This window comes from Diaphorina citri, unplaced genomic scaffold (genome assembly GCF_000475195.1).
Source record: "Diaphorina citri unplaced genomic scaffold, Diaci psyllid genome assembly version 1.1 scaffold85, whole genome shotgun sequence".
NCBI lineage: Eukaryota > Metazoa > Arthropoda > Insecta > Hemiptera > Psyllidae > Diaphorina > Diaphorina citri.
Genome location: NW_007377522.1, coordinates 325146 through 347719, shown reverse-complemented (window position 1 = coordinate 347719; position 22574 = coordinate 325146). Strand labels below are relative to the sequence as shown.

The window sequence follows — 22574 nt, the reverse complement described above, 5'->3', positions numbered from 1 at the left end:
CCTTAGACTTAAAATTTCAATTTTTATCTAATCTCGAAGTCCCTAAACTCCCAATACAAAGTATGAATAGATAATCGTACGTACTTATAACACACTTAACACAAGTTAATTCCCAATTGTAATTTATTATTAATCAATCAATCAAATAAATACCGCTTCGAAAAAAAAAGAACAAAAAATTACCTAGGCTACGTGGAAGAGTGGGATCAGGGCATTTGGCCACAACTATTGCATACTTCCACAAGCGTCCAATGTAGCAGTTGTTTCATCGCTACGAAATAAAAACGGCGGTGAAACACTCATCTTTTAAAAAAACTTCAAACTTCTTTGTCCAAATTTGGAAAGACGGGATTTTCTTTTTAATTACCTATTAGGTGTTACTAGGAATTAGTAATAGTATTAGTAGTAGTTATTGGGAATATTTATTCAAACTGGATAAGCTCAGAGGTAGGAAGTTGGACTCGTAATATGGAGGGCTGAGGTTCGAGCCCCAAAATAGGGACGTTGAAATTGGATAGATTTTGGGGTAGACATTTGTGAAAGCTTTGTTTAACCTTAGACACCATAATATGTACCAGTACCTACCTTCCTATACAACTTTGATCTCACTTTCTTCAAATAGGTACTCACGCAAATATTGTCCTCGTAAAACAAAAACCCTTCCAGTGTCTACTGACATATTCATACGGGCAGTGGTATCGTATACACAAAGAAGACAGGTGTCCATCAGTGACGGATTGGCAATTCAAGGAATGCTACATGGGGGAAGAAGATACTCTAATACTGCCCCAAAAATTCGATGCACGTCACTGAAAATGAAGTGGAATAGAAAAACAATAATGCTCATTGGAATAAATTAACCTAAATGAAATCAGAGAACTTTGTACGTAAGTAGAAATACAGAAATGGGATAGGTAAGGTACCTTTTTTTAAGTAGTCTCTCCACCCACCCCTGGTGGGCGATTGAAAGGGGGCACCTGCCGACTTTCGTCTTAATCCCCCAGGTAAGGTATCTACCAATCCAAATTGTTATTCAATATAGGAGAAATCAAAACTGATTCATTAGGAGAAATTTGTGGAGAAAAAGTCGACTATGCCTGTCAAAAACAGACTTTTAGACAGGATAAATAGGCAGGTACCTAAGAGAGAAGAACATTCAGCTGCCTTCTGATTTCATTTGAGTTTCTTAAATCTAAAGAGTAATACATAAATAGGGGGAAATAATAATAAAAAGGGGACAATTTTGAGGGAAAATAAAAAATACACCGAATAAAAAAATAAATAAAAAAAAAAGTCAAAAAAAGGTACAAGGGAATCTAAAGAGTAATACATAAATAGGGGGAAATAATAATAAAAAGGGGACAATTTTGAGGGAAAATAAAAAATACACCGAATAAAAAAAATAAATAAAAAAAAAGTCAAAAAAAGGTACAAGGGGGAAAGTCTTTGAAAATAATTTTGCATGAGACAGTACGAAAATATTGTGATGGATTACTAATAGGACAGGGAGGGGGGAAGTTGAGGTTTGAGGGGAAGTGGGCGGAGCTTTAGCTTTAAGGAGGAGCTTAATGATTAGGTGGGGAAAATTAGGCTTAAGATTTAGGAATGGGAAGTAGGGCGGAGCTTAAAATTTAAAAACAGAGTTATTACCTAAGGTTTACAAGAGGTAGGTGGGGCCCTGGGACACAGAGAAAAAGGTTTTCAAAGAGAAAGTAAGGTCAACTGGGCTTAATGATTAGGTGGGGAAAATTAGGCTTAAGATTTAGGAATGGGAAGTAGGGCGGAGCTTAAAATTTAAAAACAGAGTTATTACCCAAGGTTTACAAGAGGTAGGTGGGGCCCTGGGACACAGAGAAAAAGGTTTTCAAAGAGAAAGTAAGGTCAACTTAGCGGAGCTTAGGGTTTAGGAAGGAGGAGCTTAAGGTTTAGGAGAGAAGTCATTGGCGGAACTTGAGAAGAGGGGAATAAGGGGCGGGGTATAAAATAGAAATGGGCGGAGCTTAAGGTTTAGGAGAGGAGTCACTGGCGGAACTTGAGAAGAGGGGAATAAGGGGCGGGGATTAAAATAGAAATGGGCGGAGCTTAAGGATTAGGAAAAAAGTCATTGGCGGACGGAGCTTAGGGTTTAGGAAGGAGGAGCTTAAGGTTTAGGAGAGAAGTCATTGGCGGAACTTGAGAAGAGGGGAATAAGGGGCGGGGTTTAAAATAGAAATGGGCGGAGCTTAAGGTTTAGGAAAGGAGTCATTGGCGGACCTTAAGAAGAGGGGAATAAGGGGCGGGGTTAAAATAGAAATGGGCGGAGCTTAAGGTTTAGGAGCTTCGTATTCGTCAAAGCGGTCGGCAATACCGTCCTTCTCCTCTTCCGTATCGTTACGGGCGATAAGTAGGGTGTGACAAATACCGCAGGATACAGTAAGAAGAGGGGAATAAGGGGCGGGGTTAAAATAGAAATGGGCGGAGCTTAAGGTTTAGGAGCTTCGTATTCGTCAAAACGGTCGGCAATACCGTCCTTCTCCTCTTCCGTATCGTTACGGGCGATAAGTAGGGTGTGACAAATACCACAGGATACAGAATGAATGTGCGTCTTAGCCAGGAGCTTGTTTTCTACGGGGGACGCGGCGGACTTGCGCTCGTCTCCTAGACCCTGTATAACAAAGAAATATGTATAACTATTATAGGACCCTGTATATGATTATTATCTGGCTGAACAAAGTGGTTCTTTTTTTTTAAGGTCTCATCGTCCCGAAATCGAAGTCAGAAAGAGGACAGGATAGGAGAGTGGTTCTTTTTTTAAGGTCTCATCGTCCCGAAATCGAAGCCAGAAAGAGGACAGGATAGGAGAAAGCCAGCCGTTCCGAGAACGAACATTATCCCATCAGGATAAAATTCGCCCCGGGCGGGAATCGAACCCGCGGCCTAGCGCTTACAAGGCAGACGCGCTACCAACCAAGCTAATCATGATTCTGTATTACCCGTCACTGAAGATCTCTCTAAAGGTGAGTCCACACAAAGTCGATCGACATCGATTCACATCGACTATGTGTGGACACATCTTAATGTTCAACTGGCGGACTTGCGCTCGTCTCCTAGACCCTGTATAACAAAGAAATATGTATAACTATTATAGGACCCTGTATATGATTATTATCTGGCTAAACAAAGTGGTTCTTTTTTTAAGGTCTCATCGTCCCGAGGCAGTTTGAACGGAAAACACGAAAATTGAAGGTCCTGAAAGAGTGTTTTCGTGGTTTTCCCAGAAGAAAAACGCTAAAAGGAGAAAGCCAGCCGTTCCGAGAACGAACATTATCCCATCAGGATAAAATTCGCCCCGGGCGGGAATCGAACCCGCGGCCTAGCGCTTACAAGGCAGACGCGCTACCAACCAAGCTAATCATGATTCTGTATTACCCGTCACTGAAGATCTCTCTAAAGGTGAGTCCACACAAAGTCGATCGACGTCGATTCACATCGACTATGTGTGGACACACCTTAAGTAATGTTCAACACAAATATCCATCTAACTAAGTACATATCTAACTCATGGGCGGATGAGTAAATCTCTTTTATTAAAAAGGTTGGAGCCGCCCTACACCGCGTTTCTGGTGATCCTCGCTCGCGTCAGTACTTGGTTAAATTTCTCTAACCATCCAAAGGGGCAATTGTTCGAGCATCATGAGCACGTTGCCCTTTTGGAAGATCTTACATGAAATCTTTTATTTTATACTAACCATCCAAAGGGGCAATTGTTCGAGCATCATGAGCACGTTGCCCTTTTGGAAGATCTTACATGAAATCTTTTATTTTATAAAAAATGCTATTATAGTACATAGGTATTCAGTAGTACTCACCAGTTCTCCATAGCAAGGTGCAGATCCCCACACAATCGTGGTTTCATCCGCAGCCACTACAACACTCGTCTGGGCACAACCAATGCTTCTAACGTTCCAGCCCGATAGATCATGGAATGGTTTGGGGTACATGTTGGCCTCGCCTGTCTTCTTTGTCACACCAAACAAGAAGGTTTGACCTGAAGAAAAAATAAATTGTATTTGTTGTTCTTTCTCTAACCATCCAAAGGGGCAATTGTTCGAGCATCATGAGCACGTTGCCCTTTTGGAAGATCTTACATGAAATCTTTTATTTTATGAAAATGCTATCATGAGCACGTTGCCCTTTTGGAAGATCTTACATGAAATCTTTTATTTTATAAAAAATGCTATTATAGTACATAGGTATTCAGTAGTACTCACCAGTTCTCCATAGCAAGGTGCAGATCCCCACACAATCGTGGTTTCATCCGCAGCCACTACAACACTCGTCTGGGCACAACCAATGCTTCTAACGTTCCAGCCCGATAGATCATGGAATGGTTTGGGGTACATGTTAGCCTCGCCTGTCTTCTTTGTCACACCAAACAAGAAGGTTTGACCTGAAGAAAAAATAAATTTTATTTGTTGTTGTTTACAGTTGCAAAAGAATTAGCTATTAGGACATTTTCCTAAAATAAATAATAACAATAAAAAACTGTATTGACCTGGTATATTTTTTAGGAGATTTAAGTAAGTAATTGAGGAAACAGTAACTGCGACTTAAGGTCTCGTCTCATGTCCCGAAATCGAGAATTAGCTATTAGGACATTTTCCTAAAATAAATAATAACAATAAAAAACTGTATTGACCTGGTATATTTTTTAGGAGATTTAAGTAATAGAGGAAACAGTAACTGCTACTTAAGGTCTCGTCTCATGTCCCGAAATCGGAGAAAAGGAAGACAGGACAGGAGAAAGCCAGCCGTTCCGAGAACGAACCTTCTCTGTTTAGTTTAAACAAAACTGTAACGAATGCTTGTAACGAACGAACAAAACAAAACTGTAACATGACGCTACAAAAAATTTCATGTTTCTCGTGGGACTCAAACCCCAGTCCTCCAGATTACCTTGTCTACCGTGAGCTACTGGGGCTGTTATTCTAACTATTCATCTTTCAAAATCGTCAACACACTCGTCGTATTTCCATTAATTCTAATTAGAAGGTAGAGCCTACCTACTAGACGAGGAGGAAGTTAAAAATTAGGGCCCTGAAGTAATGTCCAAAACATCTAATTACCAGGACCCTAATGGGAAGAGGGAGAAAAAAACAAATAAAGAAAAGTATGTAGGGTCATTTAAAACTCACCTAAATCATTGATAGCAAACGTGTAGGTAGCGCCACAGTAGACAGCTTTGACTCCGCGATTCTGCGAGTCAAAGAACTTGATCAGACGAGGTAGGAGTTCATCCTTGTTATCTGCATGGCCCAGACGACCGTACGCTCCGTAACCCCAGGAGAAGGCTCGCTTCTGAGAGTCCAGAGCAACCTGCAGGGAAACAAGTTTGGTATTGATTTAAATGATCGAATTTAAGTTTTTTTTTTTTGCCAGCCTAGTTAGCTTGGTTGGTGGCGCGTCTGCCTTGTAAGCGCTGGGCCGCGGGTTCGATTCCCGCCCGGGGCGGATTTTATCCTGATGGGATAATGTTCGTTCTCGGAACGGCTGGCTTTCCTCCTATCCTGTCTTCCTTCTTTCTTCGATTTCGGGACGATAAGACCCTACAGCTACAGTTCCCTCTGTCAAACCTCTTTTAAGAAAAAGGATTTTTTTTTCTAAGAGGTTTGATAGAAGGAACTGTAAGTGTCTAGCTGGGGGACATTAAACAGGGAGTAGACCAGCTTAGTCTGGCTGGGGGACTATAAACAGCGAGTATACCAGCCTGAATTTCCTTTGCTAAAGAAATAGCAATGGTTGAGTGCGAAGGGCATCCCCTCGTAAAATTATGTAGCCAAAACCAAATGTCAGCCCAAAAGCGATCACCTTAGGGGAGGGCTGACGAAAAACGCCGACCCCGCCTGTACACGGAAAAAGGCGAAGAAAAAGAAGAAGATAGAAGGAACTGTAACTGTAGGTCCTTATTGCCTTGAAAGCAAAGAGCGATGGAAGAAAGGATAGAAAGCCAGCCATTAGGATTAAGAGAACGAACCTTATTCTTTTAAGGATAAAATCCACCCCGGCGGCGGGCATCGAACCCGCAACCTAAGCGCTTACAAGGCAGATGCGCTACGCAAACAAGTAGCTAACTAGACGTAAAGGACATTATCATAAATTAATTTGAACACACTGTATAAATTTTATCAAGAATATAAGATAGCCCAGCAGTGGCCGTAGCGTGTAATGATACCGCATATAACCGCAAAAGTTCACTCTAATGCCCATAAATATTAATGGCATGTACTGTGATGGGACTTGGTAGACCTGTGCATGAGCCCTACAACGCCCTACACTTGAATTTAGGCCACGCTACGCCACTGCAGCCTAGGTAGCTTGAAAGGTACTCTTGCCATAGGCCAGCCACTCACACTCAGACTGTCTGTCAGACTGTTGTCTCACAGACCTAGGCTGGTTGGTCTGTCAGACTGTCTGGTCTAGTCTTAACGTTTATAGTTGGTCTTTAAGAAACGCCACTATTACAATACTTACAGTTACAGAACACTGACTCTCAACCTGGAGGTGCTGGGCTCACATCCCAGGCAGAGCAGAAATTCTGTTCTTTGATAGGTATGAATGTAAAAGAATATGCTTTGAAGTAATGTGAAAGTGGTTCCAAGGTACTATCTAATAAAAAAAAAAACACCACAATTATAATAGTTACTTACAGTATGATTCGGTCCACATGAGAAGTCCACTATATCGGTGACCTCAACCACTTTAGGATGGTTATCCTTGCCCTTCTCAATGTATCCCTTGATAGCAACCGGAGCTCTCTCACAGTTGTACATCACCTTGCCGGCAGTCTGGATGTATTCTCCGGTGGCACCCAGACCTGGGAGAAGAAAGGGGGGAATAAAGGTTTACCTATGGAGTTCAGAAGTAAAAAAAAGTTGGGGAGTAAAAATTATCACTTAACAAATTATATGGTATCCTTTAAGACAAAACTTTATCATAGGTACCAATTTTTTAACAATAGGTACCTACAAGTAGGTCAGCACTTACATATTTTTGAGGTCTTTGGCTGGGCCAAGAGTTCCCATTTAAAATATTTGGGCCCAAACTGACCTCTCTAATATTTAATTGTTTAGAACTTTATATGATCCTTCTTTAAATAGACTATCCAATGAACTTAAGTGAAATTACTTGCAAAGAGCGATGGAAGAAAGGATAGAAAGCCAGCCACTAGGATTAGGAGAACGAACCTTATTTCTTTAGGATAAAATCCACCCCGGGCGGGCATCGAACCCGCAACCTAGCTCTTACAAGGCAGATGCGCTACCAAACCAAGCTAACTAGACTGGGGGTAAAGACATTTTATAAATAAATATTTGAACACACTGTAATAAATTTATAAATATAGTCAGCCTAGCAGTGGCGTAGCGTGTACACGAAAGTTTCAGGTTTCAGTTTCAAAACTCAGATCCAAAACCTTAGAGCGTTTCAAAACTTGGGATCCAAAGCCCTGAAAAGTTTCATTTTTACTTTCCTTATCCTATAGGAAGGGAAGTAATGTAATCGGGTCAAATTTTCGATGGTCAGTTTTTAGTGCCAAACACGTTTTGAGGTCCCTAGAGCCTAAATCCGAAGTTTCAGCCATTGGTCCGTGTGTGTGTCTGTGTGTCTGTCTGTAAACAAAATATCTCGAGAACGGTAAGAGCTAGAGACTTGAAATTTGGTATGTAGCTGTCAAATGTGACAAGGATGCGACACGAAACTTTTGGTTAAGACCGGTGTAACGCTTGGCGGCATTTTACTGCTTTTTGGCGGTTTTCGGTGTAATTTAACAATATCTCGGGAACGGTACAAGCTAGAGACTTGAAATTTGGTATGTAGTTCACAAATGTGACAAGGATGCGACACAAAACGTTTGGTTGAGATGGTTGCTGCGCTTGGCGGTATTTTGACCGCTTTTGGACAGATTTCGACCGTTTTTTGGCGGTTTTCAGCTATACTGACTAAACTGTTAGAGACATTGTAAAAGTTACTATAGAACATAAAAATAAGCATCATTCAATAGGATAAGGAAAGTCGTGTGATGTTCACACCAGATTTTTTTGGAGGGATATCACTATTTTTGTTGTACAAGTACATAGACAGTTAGGAAAATAAATTAAACAAATTTTTAAATAGGTACCTACGTAGTTGCTTCAAAAGTAAGTAGGTATATTCAGTATTTAGGTAGGTATGTACCATTAAGAGTCCCGCGGCCTAGCGCTTACAAGGCAGACGCACTACCAACTAAGCTAACACTAGGCTGGCTAAGCCTGGAGTTTACTACATAGAATAGATAGAAGAGATAGGGAAAAGGGGAAGAGAAGAGATAATAAGAGAATACTATTGAAGAGATATGGAGAAGAAAGAAGAGGAAAAAGAGAAGAGTGTATAAGAATTAGGAATAAGTACGAATGGGGTTAGAAAAAAATTACATCTGACAAGAAGTGACCAGTAGCCAAATGGACAGCAGAAAAGTGCATCACCCATTATCAGCCTTGCCTTATAGCTGGTTTTTTTTCTACTCACTGAGCCAGCCTAGTTAGCTTGGTTGGTGGCGCGTCTGCCTTGTAAGCGCTGCGGGTTCGATTCCCGCCCGGGGCGGATTTTATCCTGATGGGATAATGTTCGTTCTCGGAACGGCTGGCTTTCGTCCTACGGCATAAATTAAGTTAAGGTTCAGCCAGCCTAGCTAGCTTAGTTGGTAGTGCGTCTGCCTTGTAAGCGCTAGGCCACTGGGCTCGATTCCCGCCCGAGGCGGATTTTATCCTGATGGGATAATGTTCGTTCTCGGAACGGCTGGCTTTCTCCTATCCTTCGATTCCCGCCCGGGGCGGATTTTATCCTGATGGGATAATGTTCGTTCTCGGAACGGCTGGCTTTCGTCCCGGGTTCGATTCCCGCCCGGGGCGGATTTTATCCTGATGGGATAATGTTCGTTCTCGGAACGGCTGGCTTTCGTCCTACGGCATAAATTAAGTTAAGGTTCAGCCAGCCTAGCTAGCTTAGTTGGTAGTGCGTCTGCCTTGTAAGCGCTAGGCCACTGGGCTCGATTCCCGGGGCGGATTTATCCTGATGGGATAATGTTCGTTCTCGGAACGGCTGGCTTTCCTCCTATCCTGTCTTCCTTCTTTCTTCGATTTCGGGACGATAAGACCCTACAGCTACAGTTCCCTCTGTCAAACCTCTTTTAAGAAAAAGGATTTTTTTTTCTAAGAGGTTTGATAGAAGGAACTGTAAGTGTCTAGCTGGGGGACATTAAACAGGGAGTAGACCAGCTTAGTCTGGCTGGGGGACTATAAACAGCGAGTATACCAGCCTGAATTTCCTTTGCTAAAGAAATAGCAATGGTTGAGTGCGAAGGGCATCCCCTCGTAAAATTATGTAGCCAAAACCAAATGTCAGCCCAAAAGCGATCACCTTAGGGGAGGGCTGACGAAAAACGCCGACCCCGCCTGTACACGGAAAAAGGCGAAGAAAAAGAAGAAGATAGAAGGAACTGTAACTGCTAAGGTCTTATTGCCTTGAAAGCAAAGAGCGATGGAAGAAAGGATAGAAAGCCAGCCATTAGGATTAGGAGAACGAACCTTATTTCTTTAGGATAAAATCCACCCCGGGCGGGCATCGAACCCGCAACCTAGCGCTTACAAGGCAGATGCGCTACCAACCAAGCTAACTAGACTGGCGGTAAAGACATTTTATAAATAAATGTTTGAACACACTGTAAAAAATTTATAAATATAGTCAGCCTAGGTAGCTTGAAAGGTACTCTTGCCATAGGCCAGCCATTCACACTCAGACTGTCTGGCAGACCGTTGTCTCACAGACCTAGGCCGGTTGGTCTGTCAGACTGTCTAGTCTAGTCTTAACGTTTATAGTTGGTCTTTAAGAAACGCCACCATTACAATACTTACAGAGCACTGACTCTCAACCTGGAGGTGCTGCGCTCACATCCCAGGCAGAGCAGAAATTCTGTTCTTGGATAGGTATGAATGTAAAAGAATATGCTTTAAAGTAATGTGAAAGTGGTTCCAAGGTACTATCTAAAAAAAAAAAAAAAAACACAATTATAATAGTTACAGTATGATTCGGTCCACATGAGAAGTCCACTATATCAGTGACCTCAACCACTTTAGGATGGTTATCCTTGCCCTTCTCAATGTATCCCTTGATAGCGACTGGAGCTCTCTCACAGTTGTACATCACCTTGCCGGCAGTCTGGATGTATTCTCCGGTGGCACCCAGACCTACGAAAAAAAAGAAAAAAAAAAATACCTAGGCTACGTGGAAGAGTGGGATCAGGGCATTTGGCCACAACTATTGCATACTTGGCTAATTACCTACCTTAATTAGTTAAAAGTTCATTAATGCATTTTACGATTTCATAAAGTTAAAAATTCCATTTCGTTGGCTTTTGTGCCAATATTTGTTGCCAAAATAACGTCACACTTACTCATCTCATACCTAATATACCTATAAAATACATGGTGTATTGGCCTGGAAATTTATATTCTTCTGGATGATGTTTTATTTTTGTACGTACTGGTACAGCCAGCATCACCCCTTTTAGACAGGAACAAAGAGAGAAGGAAGACAAGCCAGCCGTTCCGAGGACGAACATTATCCATTCAGGATAAAATCCACCCCGGGCGGGAAGCAAATCCGCGGCATAGCGTTTACAAGGCAGACGCGCTACCAACCAAGCTAACTAGGCTGGCAACTTCCTGTTCTAGAAGCCATAGATTATGAACATAATTATGCAATATCTCCAGGAACAGCACTTGAACATAAGAGTTACCTAAGAAAAGTACTCACTTGGGCCTTACAAGCAAACAGGGACCAAGATACGAGCAGTATCAAAAGAATAGATTTTGACTCCATAATTTCTATTCAGGCAAAGCAAACTTAATAAATAAAATAATAAGATTTAAAACTAAATATGTGTATTCTAAATGGTACTAAAAAAAGACTCAAAACACTACAAACTATATGAGACCACCACCAAGATACTACACCGGTCGTTTGAACACTGTTCAGGGTTCATTCAAATTTCCAAGTGAGGGGATTGATTAGGTAAATATACATACTTGACATTATATTTATCAAGTTGAGAGCACTTGAGGCACTCAACCCTAGACAGTGCGGTAGTTTTTACCTATAATAATGTGCAAATAATGTTAGAGAGAGTGGAAATTTACACCATGCTAATTTTGCACACTTCCTCAAATAATTATGTAATATGAAGTGAACGTAAAGGTGCCTACTGCCTGTACATGGAGTGAGGGGATTGATTAGGTAAATATACATACTTGACATTATATTTATCAAGTTGAGAGCACTTGAGGCACTCAACCCTAGACAGTGCTGTAGTTTTTACCTATAATAATGTGCAAATAATGTTAGAGAGAGTGGAAATTTACACCATGCTAAATTTGCACACTTCCTCAAATAATTATGTAATATGAAGTGAACGTAAAGGTGCCATAAATACATACGAGTCCTTAAGTCCAAATATACTGAAGTTCTAAAGCCAGCCACTCAATATCAGGTAAACCTGACAGGTACGCCTGTCAGGCTAACAAACGGACCTATTCAGGCGTAACTGTCAGATCTACCTGATATTAGGTGGTCGGCTTAATGAGTTTAAACTCGGTTCAACTCTTGGATTAAGCAATCTAATGATTGGCTAAAATTATTGTATTTTGTATATATAAAAAAAAACAACAACACACGAATAATATCAGACAGAAGCAATACGACAGATACCAACAGGAAGTTGTTCAAAAATCATTAATAAACTAATATTTTATGCATTATATCCTGATAATATCCTGTCTTCCTTCTTTCTTCGATTTCGGGACGATAAGACCCTAGCAGTTACAGTTCCCTCTGTCAAACCTCTTTAGGAAGTCGGCTTAATGATATTAAACTCGGTTCAACTCTTGGATTAAGCAATCTAATGATTGGCTAAAATTATCGTATTTTGTATTAAAAAAAAAAAAAAACACACGAATAATATCAGACAGAAGCAATACGACAGATACCAACAGGAAGTTGTTCAAAAAACAATAATAAACTAATATTTTATGCATTAGATCCTGATAAAGGTAATTGCTCCTTACGTGTGACCTTAGATCGTTTAAGTAAAAGTAAATACTTCAAAGTGTTCAATTTATATTGTGAATTAATAGAATGTTTACATAATTATTCATCTAAACCAATTAAGGCTAAAAAACAGAGGGGAAAATGAAAAACCCGGGTTTATTCTTAGAAAATCTTAAATAGTATTTGTATTTCTTGTGAATCGGAATTAAGATCTAGCGAAAAAAATGAGATACACAGAGAAAAAAAATCAGGTGTTCTAAAAATAAAAAATTAACCTAAACAAGTACACTGAGTAAAATAAATAAACGAGTACCAATTCAGACAGCTGTCAAAATTATCTGATTTGGATCAAATTTGAATCTTCTTGTGTCGAAAACGCACATTTAAACGCTACAAACGGGATAAATGGAATACTGAAAATACATGCTGAGGTGTCTAAGATTTTGTTCAAAACGGTTGACCTAAACCAATAGACTGATCTTCAAACATAATTTATAAAAATCAGGTGTTCTAAAAATAAAAAATTAACCTAAACAAGTACACTGAGTAAAATAAATAAACGAGTACCAATTCAGACAGCTGTCGAAATTATCTGATTTGGATCAAATTTGAATCTTCTTGTGTCGAAAACGCACATTTAAACGCTACAAACGGAATAAATGGAATACTGAAAATACATGCAGAGGTGTCTAAGATTTTGTTCAAAACGGTTGACCTAAACCAATAGACTGATCTTCAAACATAATTTACTCTAAATTTTTAATAACAAAGTTAAACGTCACCATATTCGCAGAATACACGAGTATAAAGAATAGGAAATACATTGTTTATCCAGCCAGATACCAGAATGAGACTGAAAAGTTCCTTCACTTCAGTAGTATAAGCAAGACTTTATCATCCAAAGAGACTGGACAAACAATATTACTGTGGACAACACAGTAAGATTTGAGCGATCTCTGTTTCTTCCTTTCTTTTATCCATCATTTTACGAGTATCTAACACACTTGTACACTTAACAAATTATATGGTATCCTTTAAGACAAAACTTTATCATAGGTACCAATTTTTTAACAATAGGTACCTACAAGTAGGTCAGCACATACATATTTTTGAGGCCTTTGGCTGGTTCAAGAGTTTGCATTTAAAATATTTGGGCCCAAACTGACCTCTTTAATATTTAATTGTTTAGAACTTTATATGATCCTTCTTTAAATAGACTATCCAATGAACCCAAGTGAAATTACTCAACATTATCACACTTCAGATATAGCTCTTACCCAGTTGACCATATTCTGGCAGTCCAAATGAGTACAAGACTCCTTTGATGTTGAGGATCATGCTGAAATCTCCTCCACAGCCAATTTTCACAATGGGAGGTCCCGAGTATTTGATGCGGGTGGGGGTAAGTACGGTGGCCTGTTTACTCTTGATGACTGAAAAGTTCCTTCACTTCAGTAGTATAAGCAAGACTTTATCATCCAAAGAGACTGGACAAACAATATTACTGTGGACAACACAGTAAAATTTGAGCGATCTCTGTTTCTTCCTTTCTTTTGTTCATCATTTTACGAGTATCTAACACACTTGTACTTGTCTTACCATCTTTCTGGTTGTTATTAGCGAGTTTTTGCAGCCAAAATTAGCTTCCCGTTAATTATACTTTATCATCCAAAGAGACTGGACAAACAATATTACTGTGGACAACACAGTAAAATTTGAGCGATCTCTGTTTCTTCCTTTCTTTTGTCCATCATTTTAAGAGTATCTAACACACTTGTACTTGTCTTACCATCTTTCTGGTTGTTATTAGCGAGTTTTTGCAGGCAAAATTAGCTTCCCGTTAACTGATTAACGTTATTTGACGAAAATTTGTTTCTGCGTATAAGCAGAAACGCGTTTTTCAATTATCGCTACCACACTGACCAAATTGGTTGTCACCACAAGCATACACATGCCCACGTTCTGGAATAGAACACAAGGAAATATTGGTCAAAAAAAAGTGTCAGATAAGGTAGTAAGGGTTAACTGATCCAATACAATATAAGTGCTTACTCTAGTTAACTGATTAACGTTATTTGACGAAAATTTGTTTCTGCGTATGTGCAGAAACGCGTTTTTCAATTATCGTCACGTAAGTTAGCAGTGCAAAAACTCTTTATTCTCGCTCAAATATTGTCCTCGTAAAACAAAAACCCTTCCAGTGTCTACTGACATATTCATACGGGCAGTGGTATCGTATACACAAAGAAGACAGAATATTTTTACCACACTGACCAAATTGGTTGTCACCACAAGCATACACATGCCCACGTTCTGGAATAGAACACAAGGAAATATTGGTCAAAAAAAAAAAGTGTCAGATAAGGTAGTAAGGGTTAACTGATCCAATACAATATAAGTAATTAAGTACCTACTCTAGTGGTTCAATGTTTATGAAGTGGAATAGAAAAACAATAATGCTCATTGGAATAAATTAACCTAAATGAAATCAGAGAACTTTGTACGTAAGTAGAAATACAGCAATAGGATAGGTAAGGTACCTTTTTTTAAGTAGTCTCTCCATCCACCCCTGGTGGGCGATTGAAAGGGGGCACCTGCCGACTTTCGTCTTAATCCCCCAGGTAAGGTATCTACCAATCCAAATTGTTATTCAATATAGGAGAAATCAAAACTGATTCATTAGGAGAAATTTTTGGAGAAAAAGTCGACTATGCCTGTCAAAAACAGACTTTTAGACAGGTATTTAGTGGTTCAATGAACAGTAAAACTTGTATAAATGGCTTCAAAGGTCTGAACAAGCTCCTAACTAAATAGGTAAGGAAATGTTTGTTAGGTTTTAAACATCCTTGCCAAATTTCAACAAAATTGAGTGTGAAAAGTATTAAAAAAAAAAATCCCAACCTGGCCCTGAAGGAAATTCCTACCCTGCTGAAAATAAAATATAAACCTCCTGCACATGTGCTTCTCACCTGTTAAGAAAAGAGTATGGTTTTTGCCTACTGCTGCATTGACCACAACCAGGTTTTTCAGCTCTTCAGGCTCAAAGGGTTGATCTCTACGTTCAGTATTCCCAGTTCCAAGTTGCCCTTTCTCATTACGTCCTGGAAAACAAACAAAAATTTGAAATACTCAGTAATATGAACAAGTAGTACTCCCAAAGTTTCATGAACAAAAACTATGATGAATTAGCTACAGCTATAAGTTATCAACAGTTGTAGTCATAATTTTAGTGGGTAATTGGATATCATTGGATCAGCAATTAAGACACGAGTAACATTATCCTGGCTGAAAGGTAAGTCCACATCTTACTGAACAAATTCTTAAACCAAGAAAATAATGTTTCAAAGATATAAAACAAGGACCTTTTATTCCATAATATTTAATACAGACTAGGAACACTCCTTAAGCAAGTATCTTCCCTCTTATAAAAGGATTTTTGTAATGTCCCATTGACGCGCCTTATGCACAACTACCACAAGTAGTACTCCCAAAGTTTCATGAACAAAAACTATGATGAATTAGCTACAGCTATGAGTTATCAACAGTTGTCGTCATAATTTTAGTGGGTAATTGGATATCATTGGATCAGCAATTAAGAGACCAGTAACATTATCCTGGCTGAAAGGTAACTCCACATCTTACTGAACAAATTCTTTAACCAAGAAAATAATGTTTCAAATATATAAAACAAGGACCTTTTATTCCATAATATTTAATACACCTCATACTTACCAAAAGTAAAACATTTGTTGTCTTCAGTAATGACAACATTGTGTGCAGAGCATGATGAGCTTACAGCAACTTTTACTCTTGACTCATACAAGGGTCCAAATATGTGTGGCTCGTACAGATTCCTACCCACATTTGCTTTACCATTTACAGGAACTTGTTTGCGGCCATTTAGATCCCAATTCATACCTCCCATCAGTAGCAACTGGCCGGCTAGCTCTGGACCTTTGATTTTCTGAAAATTATAAACATAATTATGGTTATGGTGTCTAGGTGTAAAGAAACAAGCTATATTGGAGCATTATAAGATATTCTTTTAAGAATAAGAGGGATAGGTACCCAGATATGCCTGGACCACTCGAACGGACTTCTGATTCACTCTCAGTTCAAACAAAGTCATAATATCACTTTTAGGAATGTTAGCCCTCCCAATGAAATGTGAGCCATTTAAAATGGATCTTGAATGTGAAAAATATGTAAAGCTCTAGAACTGCTCTTGCTCCAGGGAAATCAAAGTTAGTTCCCCAGAATGGATTGTACACAGACAAAGCAACCTATCATAAATTGTGTAACCTGATTACTCAACTCACCAGGTTAGAATCTTCATCATCCGAGTAGTGCTCGGCTTCATTATCCGAGGCTTTCTCCTCCTCTCCACTGGATGGTTGCTCTTCAAAATCACTCTCCTCTTCTTCTTCCTGCTTCTTCTTCTTTCCATTCTTTGAGTTCTTTGGCTTCTTTCGGGCACTCTCTACATCAGCGGGCTTTCTTTTAGAGGACATGATGGCAAGTTAAATCAGATAAATCCTAAACCAAGAAAACTTTTTGGATGAAAGGGTACGCCGGTTCTGAACAATGAGCAACTGGCCGGCTAGCTCTGGACCTTTGATTTTCTGAAAATTATAAACATAATTATGGTTATGGTGTCTAGGTGTAAAGAAACAAGGTATATTGGAGCATTATAAGACATTCTCTTAAGAATAAGAGGGATAGGTACCCCACGTATGCCTGGACCACTCGGACAACAGACTGCTGATTTACTCTCAGTTCAAACAAAGTCAAAATATTACTTTTAGGAATGTTAGCCCTCCCAATGAAATGTGAGCCATTTAAAATGGATCTTGAATGTGAAAAATATGTAAGGGTCTGGAACTGCTCTTGCTCCAAGGAAATCAAAGTTAGTTCCCCAGAATGGGTTGTACACAGACAAAGGAACCTATCATGAATTATGTAATATGTAACCTGATTACTCAACTCACCAGGTTAGAGTCTTCATCATCCGAATAGTGCTCGGCTTCATTATCCGAGGCTTTCTCCTCCTCTCCACTGGATGGTTGCTCTTCAAAATCACTCTCCTCTTCTTCTTCCTCCTTCTTCTTCTTTCCATTCTTTGAGTTCTTTGGCTTCTTTCGGGCACCCTCTACATCAGCGGACTTTCTTTTAGAGGACATGATGACAAGTTAAATCAGATAAATCCTAAACCAAGAAAACTTTTTAGATGAAGGGGTACGCCGGTTCTGAACAATGAAAATAATGTAAAATTCAAATTTCCAGATTTCGCGGGCTTCTCAAATTGACTAGAACGCGATAATCCCTTTGATGGGAGGCAATTTGAACGGAAAACACGAAAATTGAAGGTCTTGAAAGAGTGTTTCCGTGGTTTTCCCAAAAGAAAAACGCTAAACTTTAACCAAGAAGAAGTAGAGAGTGAAAGTCGAAAAGCAAAACTAGAGCAAATACTCAAGCAAATAGTCAAGAAATCAAACAAAAAAATGTTTTTTGCATAGAGCAAATACTTTTCGCTTGTTTGTTTACACTGTTTCAAAGCCATTGGAACTTCAAGGTATGTACGTCAACAGTTTTGTGCCATAACCAGGGGACTATTCCCAAAAAATTATTGCACTTCGTAAAGGCCCGTTCCCACTTATCGTGAGTTCCATCCGATTTTTTTCCCCGAATGTCCTGTAGGCAAAACAATGAAATAATGTAAAATTCAAATTTCCAGATTTCGCGGGCTTCTCAAATTGACTAGAACGCGATAATCCCTTTGATGGGAGGCAGTTTGAACGGAAAACACGAAAATTGAAGGTCCTGAAAGAGTGTTTTCGTGGTTTTCCCAGAAGAAAAACGCTAAACTTTAACCAAGAAGAAGTAGAGAGTGAAAGTCGAAAAGCAAAACTAGAGCAAATACTCAAGCAAATAGTCAAGAAATCAAACAAAAAAAATGTTTTTTGCATGGAGCAAATACTTTTCGCTTGTTTGTTTACACTGTTTCAAAGCCATTGGAACTTCAAGGTATGTACGTCAACAGTTTTGTGCCGAAACCAGGGGACTATTCCAAAAAAATTATTGCACTTCGTAAAGGCCCGTTCCCACTTATCGTGAGTTCCATCTGATTTTTTTTTCCCGAATGTCCTGTAGGCAATGCGTCGCTTGTTTGTTTACACTGTTTCAAAGCCATTGGAACTTCAAGGTATGTACGTCAACAGTTTTGTGCCATAACCAGGGGACTATTCCAAAAAAATTATTGCACTTCGTAAAGGCCCATTCCCACTTATCGTGAGTTCCATCCGATTTTTTTTCCCGAATGTCCTGTAGGCAATACAAATCAAATGAGAGTGTTCTCACTACACAAGACGCATTTTTTCCCGAACGAGAAGTTGGATTGGGCCTCGCGAAATGGGAAGTTTTTCATGGAATCAAGCCCTGCTCAACTGCGCATACCTTTCTGTGATTTCGGTTCGAGTGCTTTGAAAAAAAATATCATTTCCGTAGTTCCCGTCCTCCATCTTTCTTTCTTTTTTGTAAACAAAACAAAAATCCAATCGGCCATTTTTGTTGTGCTGTCTCTTCAGGCAGAAAAATGAGGTAAGTTTCGTCAATTTCTCTCTAATTTTTATTTAAAATTATTAAATTTATAAATCATTATTCCTTCTAAATTACCTACCCGTCATGTTCTCTGTCGATTCAACATCCCAAAAGATTTTTCTCCACTCTCCCTCACTTCTTGTCACTATCCTCACCCCTTGTACTCACCAACCATGTCCATGCCGTATGCCATGCCATGGAGCTAATGGCTATAGTCCTCTGGCATGGAAACCTCTACAGTGAAGTACCTAACATGTTGATAATAAGAAATATCAAGGTACTTACCCGTCATGTTCTCTGTCGATTCAACATCCCAAAAGATTTTTCTCCACTCTCCCTCACTTCTTGTCACTATCCTCACCCCTTGTACTAATACTAACCATGTCCATGCCGTATGCCATGCCATGGAGCTAATGGCTTAGCTCTGGCATGGAAACCTCTACAGTGAAGTACCTAACATGTTGATAATAAGAAATATCAAGGTACTTACCCCCCTAAAACCTCTGAAGTATTCCATATCCCATTGCATAACCATTCGTAATCAAAGGGATTACCTTGGTTAGATCTGAAGTCTAGCTGATGCTCTGTCATTTTAAGCCTATTGCAGTACCTTCCTCCTCTTGTAGACTATATAAAATGGTTCTGCTGTTCTCTCCCTAGTTCTTGCTTAACATCCATGATTCCACTGCCTTTGCTTAACAATTAATGCTTAGCTCTTGAAGTGATTGTAATGACTAGCTACTTTCACAGTCAGGTTCAAACTCGGTTAACTTTGAACTTAATCCTGAAAGTTTCAAATTCAATCAGTCTGATTGCTTCATCCAAGAGTTATACAGCTTATACTTAAATTATGTGGTATTTAAGTATTCCATATCCCATTGCATAACCATTCGTAATCAAAGGGATTACCTTGGTTAGATCTGAAGTCTAGCTGATGCTCTGTCATTTTACTTAAGCCTATTGCAGTACCTTCCTCCTCTTGTAGACTATATAGAATGGTTCTGCTGTTCTCTCCCTAGGTCTTGCTTAACATCCATGATTCCACTGCCTTTGCTTAACAATTAATGCTTAGCTCTTGAAGTGATAGTAATGACTAGCTACTTTCACAGTCAGGTTCAAACTCAGTTAACTTTGAACTTTTGATTAAGCAACCTTCTTGCCTGAAAGTTTCAAATTCAATCAGTCTGATTGCTTCATCCAAGAGCTATACAGCTTATACTTAAATTATGTGGTATTTAGATCAGAAAGGAAACAGTATTTAGTAGGAATTAATACCCACATTTGGTATGAAGAGTCTCATGTTAACATGTATTTTATGAAAGTAACAATGTTGAAAATCATTTTAATTTTGTACTTTTCTGTTTCAGTTCCCTCAAGCTGCAGAAGAGGCTTGCAGCCTCTGTAATGAGATGTGGTAAAAAGAAAGTATGGCTTGACCCTAATGAAATCAATGAAATAGCCATCACCAACTCTAGTAAGTTCATTATACAATAATTGTAGCCAAAACCACATGCTAGTCCAAAGCAATCACCCAGTGGTAAAAAGAAAGTATGGCTTGACCCTAATGAAATCAATGAAATAGCCATCACCAACTCTAGTAAGTTCATTATACAATAATTGTAACCAAAACCACATGTTAGTCCAAAGCAATCACCCTAGTTAGGACTGATTGAGAGGCTGACAACCCTGTCTATACATGGGAAAAGGTGAAGAAGGATAAAAGGAGAAGACTAGCTATGGCTATTTCAAATAGAAGTTTACTAGGTTCAAACTCCTTGTATCTCTTGCTTTGGTAATTCTGGTTGTCTAATGGTTTTTATCTTGAGTGAGATCTCTTCATACCATGTAAGGGTTAATTTATGGAATATCATCCCTATATGTAGATACCTTTGTTAATTCAAATATCTAATTCAGTTAAACTTTGTTAATTTCAGGACAAAACATCAGAAAATTGATCAAAGATGGTTTGATCATCAAGAAACCAGTAGCAGTTCACTCCAGAGCCCGCACACGCAAAAACAAAGAGGCCAGACGTAAAGGTCGTCACTGTGGTTTTGGTAAAAGGAAGGGTACTGCCAATGCTCGTATGCCACAGAAAATACTCTGGGTGAATCGGATGAGAGTTCTCAGGAGACTTCTAAAGAAATACAGACAAGCCAAGAAAATTGACAAACATTTGTACCACCAACTGTACATGAAGGCAAAGGGTAAGATAAATTAATGTTGTTGATTGTAAACATAATGAAACTCTTTTTCTTTTTAGTCCGTCCTTTATTATTACAATAGTAATAAAAAGGTATAAGGGACAGACTATTGTTTGTTGTGACAACCTATAAACTCAAAGCAAGAAAGTTGTAGATAACACTTCAGTTGTTATTTTAAGACTGGTTTTAGTGTCACCTGTGTTAAGCTACGCCAAGCAAGGCCAATAAATGGATGGGTGACTTAAACATTATATTGGGAATAAAGGGAGAACGGGCTCTGGTCTTGATTTGAAAAATCAAATCAAGAAAACTGAATAAACTGAATATTAAACAAATTAGGTACCTACTGATTTTCTCTAATCACAATCTAATAAACTATGGGCTAAAAGGATGGACCCAGCTTGTTTCTGGGGTAATCTTAGTGTCACCTGTGTTAAGCTACGCCAAGCAAGGCCAATAAATGGATGGGTGACTTAAACATTATATTGGGAATAAAGGGAGAACGGACTCTGGTCTTGATTTGAAAAATCAAATCAAGAAAACTGAATAAACTGAATATTAAACAAATTAGGTAGGTACATAGGTACCTACTGATTTTCTCTAATCACAATCTAATAAACTATGGGCTAAAAGGATGGACCCAGCTTGTTTCTGGGGTAATCATATTCTTAAGGTTACACTTTGTATGAATGAATTTGAACAGGTGAGATACATCTGGGGCTTAACTTTGACAAGAAGAAAATCTAGAACGTTGCAACAGACATTTTATGATAAAGAGGTATTGCTTAAATGGCAGAGTGGTAATCATTTGGATTCCATGCTCTAGCTTCCTTGACTGATTTTCCTTTTGTATTGTGTAATTTCCAGGTAATGTTTTCAAGAACAAGAGAGTATTGATGGAGTTCATCCACAAGAAGAAGGCTGAGAAGTCTCGTGCTAAATTGTTGAGGTAAGAAAAAAAGGAGGGTCTTATTATCTGTTGGTATTAGGCCAAACTTTGGCTTGGTGACCTACCTTTTAACTAACAAAGGGGTGATTCAGTCTGGTTACCTCACTTGCTACGCAAAACAGCCTGAATTTGATTTAGCCAAAAAAGCTCTGAATCTAAGTTTTTTTTTGTGGTGCATTTTTGTTGACCCAACACCTAAAGTCGTTTTATGAGATGAATATGACAAGATACAGACCTCCAAGTTTTTGTAGATGTTTCACCACTCTGGAATTGATACCCCCATCTTTTTCTCCTTCCTTCACACATTAATTTCTCAATTTGTTTTATTTCACAGTGATCAAGCTGAGGCCCGTAGACAGAAAGTCAAGGAGGCAAAGAAGAGACGTGAAGAAAGAATCCAGATGAAGAGACAAGAACTGTTGGCATCTTATGCTCGTGAAGATGAGAAAGCAGCACAGAAGAAGTAAACTGTCACTTATATTGTACCATATAAATAATAATAAAGAAAATTGTTTTCCAAAACATACCAGATTTATTTTTTCCCATCAGGGCTATCAAAAAGGTTTATCCTCTGATTGGTCAATAGAATTATCTAGTAGACTAACTTGTAGACAAGTTTTAATTGGGCTTTGAGGTACGTACCAGAGATTTGGGGTATACATTTTCTAGTGTCTAGACTAGTCTAGAGGCTCCCACTATGATACCAA

At 39.0% G+C, this 22574-nt stretch overlaps 2 protein-coding genes and 2 long non-coding RNA genes across 6 annotated transcripts; 2 read left to right on the top strand and 2 right to left on the bottom strand.

Moving 5' to 3' along the window:
- The first annotated feature begins 1319 nt into the window (after positions 1 to 1319).
- On the top strand, positions 1320 to 2100 carry LOC113473687. Its single transcript, XR_003395600.1, has 2 exons — positions 1320 to 1576; positions 1740 to 2100. It is a non-coding gene; the product is annotated as an uncharacterized LOC113473687 (long non-coding RNA).
- Positions 2101 to 2434: 334 nt separating this feature from the next.
- Positions 2435 to 18033, bottom strand: LOC103523765 (protein RCC2 homolog). 3 transcript variants are annotated; one of them, XM_026833170.1, is made up of 10 exons: positions 17827 to 18033; positions 16437 to 16705; positions 15850 to 16081; positions 15087 to 15218; positions 14381 to 14430; positions 13395 to 13548; positions 6687 to 6853; positions 5175 to 5355; positions 3849 to 4027; positions 2435 to 2644 (listed from the first exon to the last, which is right to left on the bottom strand). In XM_026833170.1, the coding sequence occupies exons 2-10, from the start codon at positions 16626 to 16628 to the stop codon at positions 2462 to 2464; spliced, it is 1470 nt and encodes a 489-aa protein (XP_026688971.1). In that variant the 5' UTR covers positions 16629 to 16705; positions 17827 to 18033; the 3' UTR covers positions 2435 to 2461. The 3 variants fall into 3 exon arrangements, with proteins under 3 accessions (XP_026688971.1, XP_026688972.1, XP_026688968.1); XM_026833171.1 differs by lacking the exons at positions 6687 to 6853; positions 14381 to 14430 and adding exons at positions 10093 to 10259; positions 14030 to 14079; XM_026833167.1 differs by lacking the exon at positions 6687 to 6853 and adding an exon at positions 10093 to 10259 and having other exon boundaries at positions 17827 to 18032.
- Positions 12277 to 12925, bottom strand: LOC113473690. Its single transcript, XR_003395601.1, has 2 exons — positions 12833 to 12925; positions 12277 to 12578 (listed from the first exon to the last, which is right to left on the bottom strand). It is a non-coding gene; the product is annotated as an uncharacterized LOC113473690 (long non-coding RNA).
- A 578-nt stretch (positions 18034 to 18611) lies between the features above and the next one.
- LOC103523745 (60S ribosomal protein L19) lies at positions 18612 to 22391 on the top strand. Its single transcript, XM_008488766.3, has 5 exons — positions 18612 to 18714; positions 20082 to 20188; positions 20649 to 20921; positions 21786 to 21867; positions 22202 to 22391. Exons 1-5 carry the CDS (start codon positions 18710 to 18712, stop codon positions 22332 to 22334), a joined length of 600 nt encoding a protein of 199 aa, XP_008486988.1. The 5' UTR covers positions 18612 to 18709; the 3' UTR covers positions 22335 to 22391.
- Positions 22392 to 22574: the final 183 nt, after the last annotated feature.

Coding starts and splice junctions, on each gene's coding strand:
- LOC103523765 (XM_026833170.1), bottom strand. CDS start 16,628: ATGTCCTCTAAAAGAAAGCCCGCTGATGTAGAGAGTGCCCGAAAGAAG. Junction 5,356..6,686: donor CATGTGGACCGAATCATACT/GTAAGTAACTAT, acceptor GTTTCCCTGCAG/GTTGCTCTGGACTCTCAGAA. Junction 4,028..5,174: donor GTTTGCTATCAATGATTTAG/GTGAGTTTTAAA, acceptor TTTTTTCTTCAG/GTCAAACCTTCTTGTTTGGT.
- LOC103523745 (XM_008488766.3), top strand. Junction 20,189..20,648: donor AATAGCCATCACCAACTCTA/GTAAGTTCATTA, acceptor TGTTAATTTCAG/GACAAAACATCAGAAAATTG. Junction 21,868..22,201: donor TCTCGTGCTAAATTGTTGAG/GTAAGAAAAAAA, acceptor TTTATTTCACAG/TGATCAAGCTGAGGCCCGTA.